General features: G+C 42.1%; 2 protein-coding genes across 6 annotated transcripts in view; one reads left to right on the top strand and one right to left on the bottom strand.

The window, feature by feature from the left end:
• ASXL2 (ASXL transcriptional regulator 2) overlaps positions 1 to 14408 on the bottom strand; it is a 145011-nt gene that overhangs the window by 89012 nt on the left and 41591 nt on the right. For 4 of the 5 annotated variants that reach the window (XM_006162196.3, XM_014593120.2, XM_014593121.2 and 1 more), the window contains exon 2: positions 2190 to 2272. The exons of the other annotated variant lie outside the window; for it this stretch is intronic. In XM_006162196.3, coding sequence (XP_006162258.1) covers positions 2190 to 2272 — 83 coding nt within the window. The remainder of the gene's footprint in view (positions 1 to 2189; positions 2273 to 14408) is intronic. 5 annotated transcript variants of the gene reach the window in all.
• LOC102493344 (sodium/potassium-transporting ATPase subunit beta-3-like) lies at positions 4349 to 8842 on the top strand. The gene is made up of 2 exons (XM_006162201.3): positions 4349 to 5521; positions 8636 to 8842. The coding sequence occupies exon 1, from the start codon at positions 4467 to 4469 to the stop codon at positions 5301 to 5303; it is 837 nt and encodes a 278-aa protein (XP_006162263.1). The 5' UTR covers positions 4349 to 4466; the 3' UTR covers positions 5304 to 5521; positions 8636 to 8842.

Below are 14408 nucleotides of genomic sequence, written 5' to 3'. Positions count from 1 at the left end.
TCTTAGTAGTAATGAGTGAACTCACCTTTGAAAGTAGTTAGGTTATGTAGGAAATTGTGTGATCAATGCAATGTGGGTGGGAAGGGAATGGAGGACAATTTTGGACACTGGAGGTGGTGTGAGAGGAGGGTGGGAAGGGACAGAGGGTCAGAAAGGGGTGGAAATAATTCTAGGAACTAGAATTGGAAATTTTTTTTTTTTTGTAATGTGCATGATTGAGTCACTATGCAGTGTGTACTGGATGGGAGATCGCATTTTGTGTGCTGTGATGATGCTTAGGGAAGGAATGTAAATTGAGTTACAAAAAAAAGTTTCAGGAAAAAAAATATATATCTATTCAATGACTGCAGTAGGATATGTAGCCCCAGTTAGGTGCTACTTTATAGGATACGTAAAGTTAGACTTGTGCTCATGGAAATGTGTGTGTCACATGTGTTTGCTAGGAGGGTATTTGGATTGATCAGGGTCTTTGGTGATTCAATAAAATGTGGGGGGGAAATGGTATAGAAAGCAAACATAGATAACAGAGACAGTATGGGAGGAGAACAGGAGGTGGCAGAGGGTAAGAGATAGGGAACCAAGGATGGGGGAAAAAGCAAAACATACAGAAAACAAGAAATGGAAGATCATTTGCTAAGAATAACATATTTGTTGATGTGCTTGATTGAGACAATATACAGTGTACTCTAGATGGAAAATCTCATTTCGTATGCTGTAATGATGTACAGTGAATGAATGCAAATAAATAAATTGGGGAAAAAAGAAAAAGAATATACTGTTGTCCATTTACAAATGCTTAAGCTCAGCTCACTGCTTCTCAATGAGAAATGTAGGGCACCTGAGCTGAACAACTACTCAGTGAAGGACTGAACCGCACAAGACATTTAGCATCCTTGTTACTTGCCATTAAATGCCACTGTAAGTCCCACCCGAGTCACTGTGACAATAAAAAATAGATGCCCCAAATTCTGAACTCTCTCCCTAAGGAGGTTATGCACTATCTCCCATAGTTCAGAACTACTAGTAGCAGTTTTAAAGCACCACAGACTTTTCCTATCTTAATGAAAACATCTCTAATATAGATTCCCAAATTTATATCTTAATAAACAAACCACATTTAACATATTTTAACATTTCTTGATAATAAAGAACACTGATTACGAACAAGTACTATATGCTATTGGAATATAAAAAAATTTTCAGAAATTAAAGTATGTGTTATTTTTGATGCTATATTAATTGAGCCTAGTCTATTATATTTGAACATAAGACTATTATGTGACAAATATATACTGCCTATTTATCTTTTCCATTTTATTTTTTGTGGTCAGGGTTACTTTTTCCTATACTATCTGTGTACTTCTAGTTTTCTCCCTACACTAATTTTTTTTTTTTTGAGAGGTTTTTCACTATAGGGCGCGTGCGCTCTCCAGAGACAGAAAGTGAGAAATCACGCCCCACGGGGTATGGCCACACCGCAATCACTTCCCCTCCATTCTTGCCTCAGGATTTGGGGCACGCATGCACATGTGCCCGGCGTGAGTTTAAGCTGCCGGGCACATGGGAGTCCAGGGACATAGCCATTATGCCAACTGCTGGTCCCTCCCTACATTAATTTTTATTTGAGAGATTTTTGCTATAGGCATGTGTGCTCGCCAGAGAGACAGAAAGTGAGAAATCACGCCCCACGGGGTATGGCCACACCGCAATCACTTCCCCTCCATTCTTGCCTCAGGATTTGGGGCACGCATGCACATGTGCCCGGCGTGAGTTTAAGCTGCCGGGCACATGGGAGTCCAGGGACGTAATCATTATGCCATCTGCTGGTCCCTACACTAGAGTAATTTTTACAGCTAGTGATCAAGCTCATTAAATCAAAAGCCTACAGTGATAGATGAAGGCTTGAAGATGGCCAAGAAATAAAGGGCATGCATGGGCTTGGAGACAGCAATCCTATTTCTCACTGAAAATTTTTTTCAACTTTCTTTTGATTTTATAACTCTATGACGTAACAACTTCTAAGACCTGACGGCTCAATGAGTCGGAAACACTTAATTACTGAATATTACTGAATAACAACTAAGCATTTAATTACTGAATAATACTCAGGACTAAAATGTACTACTACATACTACCAAATATGCTACTCAGGTATTATGGCCATTACTAATAATATTTAAATAACTCACCTGATTTCTTTTAGTCCTTCTCTCTGGATAACTTGAAGAATTTCTTTATGACTCATGGGTGTATTAGGGTATTTTTCTAAGACCTGGGAAACAAGTATATAATAATAAATTATTCCTTATTTTAAGATCTTATTTTTAATTACATATGTAATTATACTCCTTATAATCATGTCTTAAGAAGATACATACCCATCCCTTGTATTTTGGATAATAAATTAACTGATGATAAACCAGATCTTATCTCCCTCAGTCACAAGCAATAAAGTCAAATCTGAAGCAGAAATGTATCAAAATCTCTAAGATTAATAACCCAGCTGTTCACTATTAAAGAATAGGAAACTGTTTACTTTCGATCTCCATCCCTCCATCCCATCTCTACTGGTGATCTCCCTAAGTACTTTAATATTAGCCACTTTTACAATAGTCTAGTATAAAATGGATATGTAATAAACTCTTAACTGAAACACATGAATAATAGTTATAAGATTAAAATGGTAACTATGTTCTGGTTCTGGTAAAGACAGTAAGCAGAGACCATTCTGTCTCTCCCACTAAATGCAACTTAAAAATCTGGACAAAATGTACAAAAGAGCTCTTTGAGGACTCTGAAAGCGGGAGCAGGTAAGTTGGGGAGGAAACCATAACTAGAAATACCACTAGCTGGGCAGTGAGATTCCTGGATTTGATTCCTGTAGTACCTCCCGGCCTGGACTCAAGGGCAGCCCCCAACCCAGAAGAGCATATTAAGTGAAGATCAAAAGCACTACAAACACAATCTTTTCCAGTTTTGGTCTGAGGCACAGTAAAAGGGGCCTTCCTAAATGTTAGAAGCAGGGGACATTCTCTAGTTAGTATTTTTCTTTCTCTCTGGTCCTGTCTCAGGCAGTAGTTGTGACACTGGTGACACTATCAGTGGTTGGAGAGGGACCCCAAACTCCAAGAAATGGGGAACTCTTCTATTCCCATGAATTTGTGTGTTGGGGAGGGGGATATCCAAAAACAGAGATATGGAAACCCTTGTTTCCTAGTCAGAGGACACGGAAGAAGGGTCTTCAGGAAAAGAGATAAGAGCTCACAAAAGTGACAGCACGCAGTCCTATAAATAGTTCTAGGATCACCCTGAGGTTGGTGTTGCATATATGTGGATCTGACCCTCAGCGACATACTACCAAGCAGACCAACATCCCGTTCTGAATCTAGCCACTAAGTGGCACAAACGCAAGACAGATCCAAATAGTTCTGTAAAGGCTTTGAAAACTAGACATTAAATTTTAGTACACAGAAGGTGAGTAGAAACTTGTGACTTGAACCTTACAGGGTCAAATGCCTGCTTAAAAAACAAACAAACAGGGACCAGCGGGTGGCGTGGTGGTTAAGGCACTGGACACTCCTACATGGCCGACCAGGGTTCAAGTCCTGAATCCAGTGGCTTGCTTTCTCACTTCCTCTCTCTCACTCTCACCCTCTGTCTCTCTCTGGTCAAATTAAAAAATAAATGAATGAATAAATTAAATAAAATAAAATATTAAAAAAAAACAGTTTCCCTATCATTTAAATAAGACGAGAGTATCATATTATCACAATGTCTAACATATAATCCAAAAATTATCTGACATATGACAAACCAGGAAAATCTTAGTAAGTCATTAAAAAAAGATAAGCTATACATAATAAACTCAAGATAAAAATATTGAATTATCAGAAAAAAAGCAGCCTTTAGAATTACATTCAAGAAATCAGGGTGAATAGTCTTTAAACAAATAGATAAGAGTCTCAGAAAGAAATATACTTATTTCATGTTTTATTTTGTTTCATATGTTCACATTTACATATGAAACAATAAAATATTGGAAGTAAAAAATAGGGAAAAAAGAAAATTAAATTTGTTCTAAGGGTTCAATACCAGAACAGAAAAAAACAGAGCAAAGAATCTGTTAACTCAAAGCCAAAGTAATAGAATTACCCAATCTGATGAATATAGAGGGAAAAAAGATTTAAAAAAAAAAAAGGACAGAGACAATGGGACAGTGTAAAAGGTCTAACATTCATGTCATCAAGAGTCACAAAAGGGGCGGCGGCGGCTGAGCGCGCGGGGATTGGCTGCGGCGGGCGGGGACGTCAGGCTCCTGCGGTCGGAGTGGCCGGCCTGGCCTGCGAGCGAGCGCAGTCTGCCCGCGTCAGGGCAGCGAGGTGTCCGCAGTCCCCTGCTCCGCTGCGCCGCTAGAGCCCGCACGCGCCTCTCGCGCCCGCCGCTCCCCGGTCTTCCGCGCACACATCATGACGAAGAAGGACAAGTCCTCCAAGCAGATGCTGGCCAAGTGGAAGCTCTTCATCTACAACCGGAACACCGGGGAGTTCCTGGGGCGCACCGCCAAGAGCTGGAGTTTGATCCTGCTCTTCTACCTAGTGTTTTATGGGTTCCTGGCCGCACTTTTCTCATTCACAATGTGGGTTATGCTTCAGACTCTGAACGATGAGGTTCCAAAATACCGTGACCACGTCCCTAGTCCAGGGCTTACAGTTTTTCCAAAACCAGAGACTGCACTGGACTATTCATTCAGCATGTCTAACCCAGGTTCCTACAAAGGGTACACTGAAGACCTTAAGAAGTTCCTAGAGCCATATACTACACAAGAGCAGAAGGATGTCACAGGCTGTCGAGACGGAGTGCTTTTTGAACAGGAGGGTCCAGGTTATGTTGCATGTCCGTTTCCTCTTACGTTACTTCAACCATGCAGTGGTATGAATGATTCTGATTTTGGCTATTCCCAAGGAAACCCTTGTATTCTTGTGAAAATGAACAGAATAATTGGATTAAAGCCTGAAGGAGAACCAAGGATAGACTGTACTGCGAAGGGGGAACACACACCAGCTTTAAACACCTACCCTAATCTTGGAGTTATGGACTTAAAGTATTTTCCATATTATGGGAAAAAACTTCATGTGGGATATTTACAACCACTAGTTGCTGTCCAGGTCCCCTTTGATCACAACAGCTATGGAAAAGAAGTAACAGTCGAGTGCAAGGTCAACGGGTCACCCAACCTGAAAAACCAGGATGATCGTGACAAGTTCCTGGGACGAGTTACGTTCAAAGTCACCGTGCATGCGTAGTCTGAGTAGGAGGTCTCCAAAGATTAAATACCGTGTTGTCTGTCTGTCTGTACCAGCTGGCCCTGCCATTCTAGAATTACCAGGCAGTCTTGGAGGCAGGCTGCGTGGTACATGACACTGAGTGACATCACAATGTGCCTCCTGATCACAGTTTAGTGTCCTCTGAAGTAAACTACCTGTGGCCTCCGCCGCCCTTTGAACCAGTGTACAGTGGCCAGGTAGGGACAGGGAAAACCTGGTTCTGAACGTGTAGAATGGGGAGCCTTGTCCTCCTCGTCTGTGGTTTAATTGCCAAGCATCTAAAGCTTAATGTGCTGTGCTCTGTAAACAGTTAAGGATTTAACACTGGTTAATTGTCAGATTTTGATGCCAATGAAACTTTAGGGATAAAATGGTACCTGGCCAACATCAAGTGACTTAACTGCAAAAATCATGGTGTGTGAAGTTTTGTATGTGAGGAGAACAAAAACAAAACAAAACAAAAAACCCACAACCAGATATATCACAGAATATATCACTACTCAAAACTACGTACAAAAAAAAATCTTGAAAGCAGCCAGGAAAAATAGTACGTCAGCAATTTAGAAGAGTTCCAGGTTCCTCTATTTTTAATGGAAAGGCAAGTAGTGTAGACATAGAGAGAGCCAGATCTTATGTCGGATCAGGGTGCCAGTCTGCGCTCCATCAGCTTGAAAACACTAGGGGCCAGTCAGCAGTATGGTGGTTACTGAGCAGTTCGAGTTCTACACCAGGGTGGCTTGAGAAACATACTGTGTGTGTGCCCCAAATCCCCAAGACAGAATAGAATACAGGGGAGGAGACTGACTTATGGCCATCCCTCCAGGGGATGCTTTCTTAATTTACTCTTTCTTCCTCTTCATCTCTGGCAGTTACACATGTCCTAGAGCAAACTTAAAAAAAAAAAATGCACACTAGGTGCGTCCCCATGCTCATGGATGAAGAATTGGAAGAAAAAGGATTGCAGCATAATAGGGGGTACTTTCTCTCTCATGCACACACACACTCTGGCATTAAAACAAACAAAAAAAAGCCCTACAAATGATAAGTCTGTGCATGAAAGATAAAATTAGAAAATTTTAGAACTGAGATGACTGTTTAAATTACCTGATTCCAAATTACAATTCTGGATGGAATGAGTCCCCCTCATGCATACACATACACATGTGCCTCCTGACATTTAATTAAAAAAAAAAAACTTTATAGGCAATACTGTATCCTTCCTGTCACACCACATTACCACATTAGAACACAGCAACTATCTGTAGTTCCTCTTTTTGAGGAGCCAAGATGGATCAATGGGGCACATGTGGCCCCTCTGAGCATTTATTATCGTCTCCCATGGCGTTCACTGCTTTAGCAGCACTGATGATCACTACCTCGACCCATTATTTTATTTTGGGACTGAAAAGTGCTAATGATCTTTCTTTTTTCATTTATATGCTAGAATCCTTCTAAAAAGAAGTGCTTTCCTCCATTGATTATTTGGTTTCCTGAGCTACTCAGAAAAAGTAACTTGAGGACCAGCAGGTGGTGTAATGGTTACATCATGTAGTGAATCGTGGTTTCAGTCCCGGACCCAGCAGCTTCAAACTCATGCCAGGAATGTGTATGTGCGCGTGCCTGCCCAAAATCCCAAGAGGAGAAGGGACTGCAGCGTGGCCATTTTTCCTGGGGGAGGTGATTTTTTACTTTCTGTCTCTCCTGTGAGTGTATGTGCCCTATAGTAAAAATCTCTCTAAAAAAGGGCAAAAAAAAAAAAAAAAAAAAACTTGATTCTGTTATTGTATTTACCAGTTTTCAAAATAATCAGGTGATTTTCTAGCATGCTCCAAAGTACTATTATTAATATCATAAATGCTGTTTAATTATTTACTTTTAGAGATTTTGGCTATAGGGTGTTTGCATTTGCCAGAGAAACAGAAAATGAGAAATCACCCCACAGGAGGATGGCCATGCTGCAGTCCCTTCTCCTCTCAGGATTTTGGGCACACACACACATGCCTAGCAGAGTTTTAAGCTGCTGGGTCCAGGACTTGAACAGTGGTCCACAACATGGGAGTCCAGTGACATAACCATCATGCCATCTGCTGGTCCCATGAATGCTATTATATGAAGTAGCCTTATATTTTAACACGTTTTCAGCCTCATATTTTAACAAGCTTTTTGCTTTGATTACTATAATTCCTCATCTATAAACTAGTCATCATGGCCATAGCCCACTAACTTACTATACCATTTGTGTGCGCTCTGTATTTTACATTAACTATATTAAAACTTTTACTATCATAGTTACTACAAATACATTTTCTTTCTTTTCCAAATTATTTATTTATTGTTTCCATTTGTTGTTATTATTTTTTAATTTGCCCAGAGACAGAGCAAGAGAAAGAGAGAAGGCAAGCCGCCAGGTCTGGGACTTGAACCGCAGTAAGCCATGTGGGAATCCAGCACCATTAACCACCACACCGCCTGCTGGCCCTACAAATACTTATTCTAGTTTATGCTACATCTTTTTATTACTGTTAATTTTCAATGGAGATTTTATTAATTTTATGTATTATAACTCAATGATCCTTGCTTTTTCTGTTAGCACTTCTTCACTTAAATACGGTTTCCTTCCCTTCAATAGCATAACATTTACGTTTTCATTTATGTTTAACTCTTTCAATTCACATGAGAAAATGTGCACTGACAGAAGAAAACACAGTAGACACACTTGAAAAATCCAAGAAAGAGAAAACCTAAATGGTCACATGTATTCCTGAGCAAAAATACTGTATTAATTATGTTCTTTTACCAAAAATTTAATGTAAATGGAAACATTATAGCAGTTTTGCAAAACATTTTGCTTATTTTAACCACAAGAGGGCGGTGTTTATCAAACAAAACCTTTCATCCCACCGAAATGTTCACAGAACTACAAAATGCAATCTTTAGAAATTACTTTATGACAATATGAACAACCACACAGAGGAATAAAATCAACACTATAAAAAAATAGAGTATGATAGGTTTTTAAAGCAAGCTTAACGCATTTCTTAGCTCACGGATTCTCAATTCAGCTAATAAAAAGGATTCAATTATATTTTGAGTATTCGAGAGTAACTTAGGTAGCCTCAGATATTAGCATTTGATTTTATGTAGGCTAAAGAGTATTTCAATTAGGTTGCACACATGAGTTCATTCCAAAAAACACGCACAGATGTGTGGAGTCTGAATTTTGTGTAATTTAGATCATTTTATTTAAAATATCCAAACTACCAATATGACAATCATTTTTGTGAATTTCTTTTATTTTCTCCATGAGCCAGAGGGAGACAGAAACAGCACTCCCAACAGGATCTCCATGGCACAACCCACCCTTAGCCTCAGCTTCAGTCAGCTCCAGATCCTGGGCATGTATGTGCTCGGCATAGTAAGGGATGTTTGGACCAGAACCTAGAGCCTTTCTACATTACCGTGTTCTACCTCTGAGCTAGTCACTGACTGGCCTCAATAACAAGGCAATCTTTATGAGTTTGCGTTTTGTGTGTGTGGTTTTTTTGGTTTTTGTTTTTTTTTGTTTTTTTGGCTACAGGGCAAGTGCCCTGCCAGAAAGATAGAGATAGACAGAGAGGCAGAAAGTGAGAAATCACCCCCCGGGGGGAATGGCCACGCTGCAATCCTTTCTCCTCCATTCTCCTCTTGGGATCTTAGGCACACACGCACATGCGCCCTGCATGAATTTAAGCCACCAGGTCCGGGGCTCAAACCATGGTCAACTACATGGGAGTTCAGCGACATAGCCATTATGCTAACTGCTGGTCCTGTTTGTTTTTTAAAGATGGTATTGATGTGTAATCCTCTTCTCTCAGGCTCCAGACTAGCAGGGACTACAGATGCATGGAACCATGCCTGACTTTTTAGGGCAGCCCAGGAAACAAACCCAAGCCTCCCCATATGCCCTCAGCGGGCCACACAATGGCATTGACCAGCGTGTGCTACCATGGCTGAGTCTCATGAGTGGGATCACCCAGAGAATATGCAGAGTGAGAAAAGAGAGTCTAAGCCACAAGGAGTTCTTCAGCAAGTTCACATAGAAGGCCAGAGATGGTGCAGAGGTAATGCAACACTCTGAAAAGCTAACCCACACAGGAAGATTCCAGACTCACAACCAGAGACCTCCCTGAACACAGTGAGTGCTGCTGTACTCATGATCTAGAGCTGGCTGAGGCCGGGGTGGATCATGGCACAAACATCCCATCCCATTGAGAGTGCTTCTCTCTCTCGTTCGCTCAGGAGAGACAGAAAGCTTTATTTTTCAAAAAGTTCAAGAGAGGGACCAACAGGTGACATGGTGGTGAAGACGATGGACTCCTACATGGCCGAGCGTGGTTTGAGTCCTGGACCTGGTAGCTCGCTCGCTCGCTCTCTCTCTCTCTCTCTCTCTCTCTCTCTCTCTGAGTGCATGTGCCCTAAAGCAAGTTAAAAATAGTAAGTAAAATTAAATAAGTAATTCTTTAAAAAGAAAATTCAAGTGACTGGCTCAACAGCACAGTGATTAAGCACTGTATACATGTGGAGCTAGACAGATCCCACATAGCTGGTTGCAATTCAAATCCCAGTAAACAGAACAGGAAATGTAGAGTCTAGGAATAACTGTTTGTCACAAGGACTTGAGCAATTTTCACTGAACCAGATAAAAGGAGACTTGTGTATCCCCAGCTAACCTAATCCTCCCCATTCCACCATGAGAGCAAAACAGATTCAGATAAAGTTCTTGACAAACCCCCATTATCCAAACATGTACAACTTGACACTCAGGAACAAAATGAATTCAAAGGCTGTAGTATCTCTCACCTACCAAACTCACTCATACAAACCCTATGGGAGTTCAGGAGCTAATGGATCAGAATAAAAAGACATGCATGGAATTTACACAGAAGTAACTCCTAGGGCCAAATATTTCCAACGGAAAGCGGGAAAAGGACCTTGGCTTGCAGCTTAGCAGTATCAGTTGATCACTACCTCTGTCCTGAGATGCACTCTTCTGTTCAGCTTCTGTGACACCTCCTGCCTCTCTACCAGCAACTTCTCCATCTCTACAACTTTTTATGTTTACCTTCAGGATTCTCTTCTCAACTCTCTTTGGGCATTCTCGTCCTCCCATGCTGCTCCAACAGCACCCTGTCCACCTCCATGCTGTGACAGCACTGTGCTCACCGGACTGCCCTGTGCGCCATCTGTCTGCCCCACTGTGCTTAAGTTCTGTGAGCACTGGGACATCTGTCTTCTTCATCTAGTATCCTCAGTGTCTAGCACCGGGTAGGTCTGAGCATCTGATAACTGACTGATGGAATTAGGAGCATGGGTAACAAGACTGGCCTTGGGAAATAAAAAACACCTCTTTTTTTAAAAAAGAGATTTTTGCTATCGGATGTGTGCACTCACCAGAGAGATGGAAAGAAAGAAAGACAAAGCAAAAAACCACTCCCCACCCCCAACCCCCCGGGGAGACGGCCACATCACAATCCCTTCTCTTCCATCTTCCTCTCTGGATTTTAGGCATGCATGCACATGTGCCCAGCATGAATCTTAAGCCACCGGGTCCGGGACTCGAACCATGGTTGACCACATGAAAATCCAGCGACGTATCCATTATGCCCCTCTGCTGGTCCCACTGCTTTTTATTTTAAAAAAAGATTACACATAAGTTTACAGATTCAAGGGCAAAACAAGTGTGATAAGTGACTGAGAATATTTAAATACCAAATCTATTCAGAGAGGCACCCATGAATAGAAAGATTACAGAAGCTGGCTTTATAACCTAAAGTTTTACCTAGCAGTCACTTCAATTCTGAACAGGTCCACCAAGTCACTCTGGTTAACTCATTCCTAGCTTTGAGCCCTGATTATTCAAGAAGCCTAAATGTTCAACACAGTCCCTAGGTCAAGAGAAAAGGCTAGAAATCAAAGTCTGGAGGGACAGGAGGGTGACATAATGGGAAAGTCCAGCACTCTATGAGGCTAACCCACACGGATGACCTGGGTTTGTGCCCAGAGACTTGAGTAGGCCAGGCGTGCACATCGTTACCCAGGGCTTGCTGAAGCTGGGGATGGATCGAGATGTTCAAACTCTACTGGTGGCACTCGCTGTCTTCCTCTTATGAAGGAAATAAACTTTAAATAGTAAAGTGAAGGAGGCCAGCAGGTGGCATAGCGGTTTAGGCATTGGACTCCCATGATCGACCACAGTTCAAGTCCCAGACCCAGTGGCTTAGAACTCACGCTGGATGCATGTACATGCAGGCCCAAAATCCCAAGAACAGAATGGAGGAGAAGGGACTGTGGCATGGACATCCCTCTGAGGGGTGATTTCTCTGTGTCTGTCGAGTGCACACACCCTATAGCAAAAATCTCCTCCCCCGAAAAGTAAAATGCAGCTGGTAGGTGGCATGCTGGTGAAGACATTGAGCTACCACATGGCTGAACACAGTTCAAGTCCTAGACCTGGCAGCTTGCTTTTCTCACTTTCCTTCTCTCTCTCTCTCTCTCTCTCTCTCTGTCTCTTTCTGGTCAAATTAAAAATTAATAATAATAAACAAAAATTAAATAATTATTTTTTAAAAAGGTAAAATAAAATAAAAACTAATTTTTTTTAGAGGTTTTTGCTATAGGGCACATGCATTTGCCAGAAAGAGAGAAAGAGACAGAGACACAGAAAGCGAGAAATCACTCCCCAGGGGGTATGGCCACGCCGCAATCCCTTCTCCTCCATTCTCCTCTCGGGATCTTGGGCAAGCACGCAAGCGCGCGGTGTGAGTTTAAGCCACCAGGTCTAGGGCTTAAACCATGGTCGACTACATGGGAGTCCAGGGACATAGCCATTACGCTAACTGCTAGTCCCAATAAAAACTAATTATCCCCCAACTTTGAAGAATTAATAACAGTTACTATTTACCTAGCACTTAAGTGCCAAATATTATTCTAAATGCTTTACATATATTTTCTCCTTTAATCAGTACAATAAATCTGTGAGGTAGATACTATTATCCTGTTTGTTTCAGATGTGAAAATGAGACAGAGAAATTAAGTAACTCACCCAAGGTCACATGGCTACTGTTGCTAGTGAGTGGCCAACCTGCTATCAGTAAAAGCCAGCTCTAAGGCCCCATATGTTACAATTCTTCAAAGAGCAAGGCCAGCCACTGGGGTGTTAATCACACTGGACCTCTTCCACTCTGAAGGGGACAGCAATTTGCCTTCACTGACACTGACAGCATCCCAGCGAAGATGACTTCCCTACCCTCAGTGCTTCAGCCAGCACCACCATCCAGAGAGAAGTGATTTAGCTACATCAGCTCAGACCACGTAAACCTTAACACAAAAGCAAGTGTAACAGCAGGCTCCGAGCCCTGATCTCACCATACACTAGAACACCAAGAAGCAGTAAGCCTCAGAGGACATGGGATGATCTCCAAAATGAAAAAATAAAAAACCCTCAAATTACAATACAAGGGCCAGCAGGTAGTGTGGTGGCTAAGGCAATGGACCCCATATGGCTGGCTGACAGCATGGTTCGAGTCCTGGACCCAGGGGCATGAAAATCACGCTGGGTGTGTGTGTGCGCGCGCCCAAGGTCCTGAGAGAATGGAGAACGGGTTGCAGCATGGCCGACCCCCGGGGGGGGGGGTAATTTCTCACCTTTTTCTTTTTCTACCTTATCTCTCTGGCTAGTGCACAGCCCTATAGTAAAAACTTTATATAAAAAAAAAAATTTAAAAAAAAAAAAAAGCACAACACTGAAGTGTGAGTGGAAGTAGAATCGGCTCTGATGATGGTCGCAGTGATCAATAAAAGAACTTGTTTCCCATCCCTGCAACTTTAGGCTCTGCTAGGATTAGAGATCCTTATTTAGCAAGAGGGTTGGGGATCAAATGGGAAGGAAGAGGGCTTTTTTTTAAGAAATTTTTACTACAGGGAGCATGCACTCACTGGAGAGACAGAGAGTCAGACAGTGAGAAATCACCCCATTGGGGGATGGTCACACTGCAATTCCTTCTCCGCTTAGGATTTTGGGCACACACAAACATGCGCTTGGTTTGTTTTTGTTTTGTTTTTAAGAGATTTCTGCTATAGAGCAATGTGCACTTATGGGAGAGACAGAGAGATGGAAAGTGAGAAATCACCCCCAAGGTGGGATGGCCACGCATCCCTTACTCTTCCATTCTCCTCTTATACACACACACCTGGCATGAGCCCTTTTTTTTTTTTTTTAAGAATTATATTTAACTTTATTCATTAATTATTTTAAAATCTGACCAGAAAGAAACAAGGCAAGAAGGAAAGTGAGAAAGCAAGCCGCCAGGTTCAGGACTTGAACCACAGTCAGCCATGTAGGAGTCGATCACCCTTAACCACCACACCACCTGCTGGCCCCATAATTTTTTTTTTAATAAAGATTTTTTTGCTATAGAAAGAGTGCATGCACGAGAGAGAGAGAGAGAGATGGAAAGCGAGAAATCACCCCGGGGAGGGGGGGGTGGCCAGACTGCAATCCCGTTCTCCTCTATGCATCCAGCGTGAGTTTCAAGTTTCCAGGTCCAGGACTCGAACTGCAATCAGCTATGAAGGAGTCCAGCAACATAACCTCTACACCATCTGCTGGTCCCAGGGACAGAGGCTTTTTGTCAGAGGACCTTTACTCTGAATCTGAAGTTAACAACTGTTGGGTCCCTATAGTCTCCTGATGATGGACAAGCAGGCGAAGGAAGTCATTACAATGACAGGGAAACTGGCCCTAGGAGCTAACCTACTAAGCAACGGCTTCAGAGGAGGTTTCCCGTGCTTTCCCCAACTACTAATGACGCGAGTACAGCACCCAGCAAAGGGGCACTGGGACTCCTCAGTCTCAGGCAAGCAACCTGGATCAGTAGAAGTTTGGCCAAAGTGAGGAAAAATTAGACTGGGTAGTACCAAAGAGAGATGACGATGATCAATATAGCCTGGAGACCTGTGGCTACTGCAGAGACTACAGCTTGCTGCATTGATCTTTCCATACTGAACTATTCTAAGAAACTGCTTCCAGCCTGTCTCGAGGAACTG

This window comes from Tupaia chinensis, unplaced genomic scaffold (assembly GCF_000334495.1).
Source record: "Tupaia chinensis unplaced genomic scaffold, TupChi_1.0 Scaffold139757_1, whole genome shotgun sequence".
Classification (NCBI taxonomy): Eukaryota; Metazoa; Chordata; class Mammalia; order Scandentia; family Tupaiidae; genus Tupaia; species Tupaia belangeri.
Note: the sequence above shows the minus strand (reverse complement) of the source record. Positions and strands in the feature narration are given on the sequence as shown.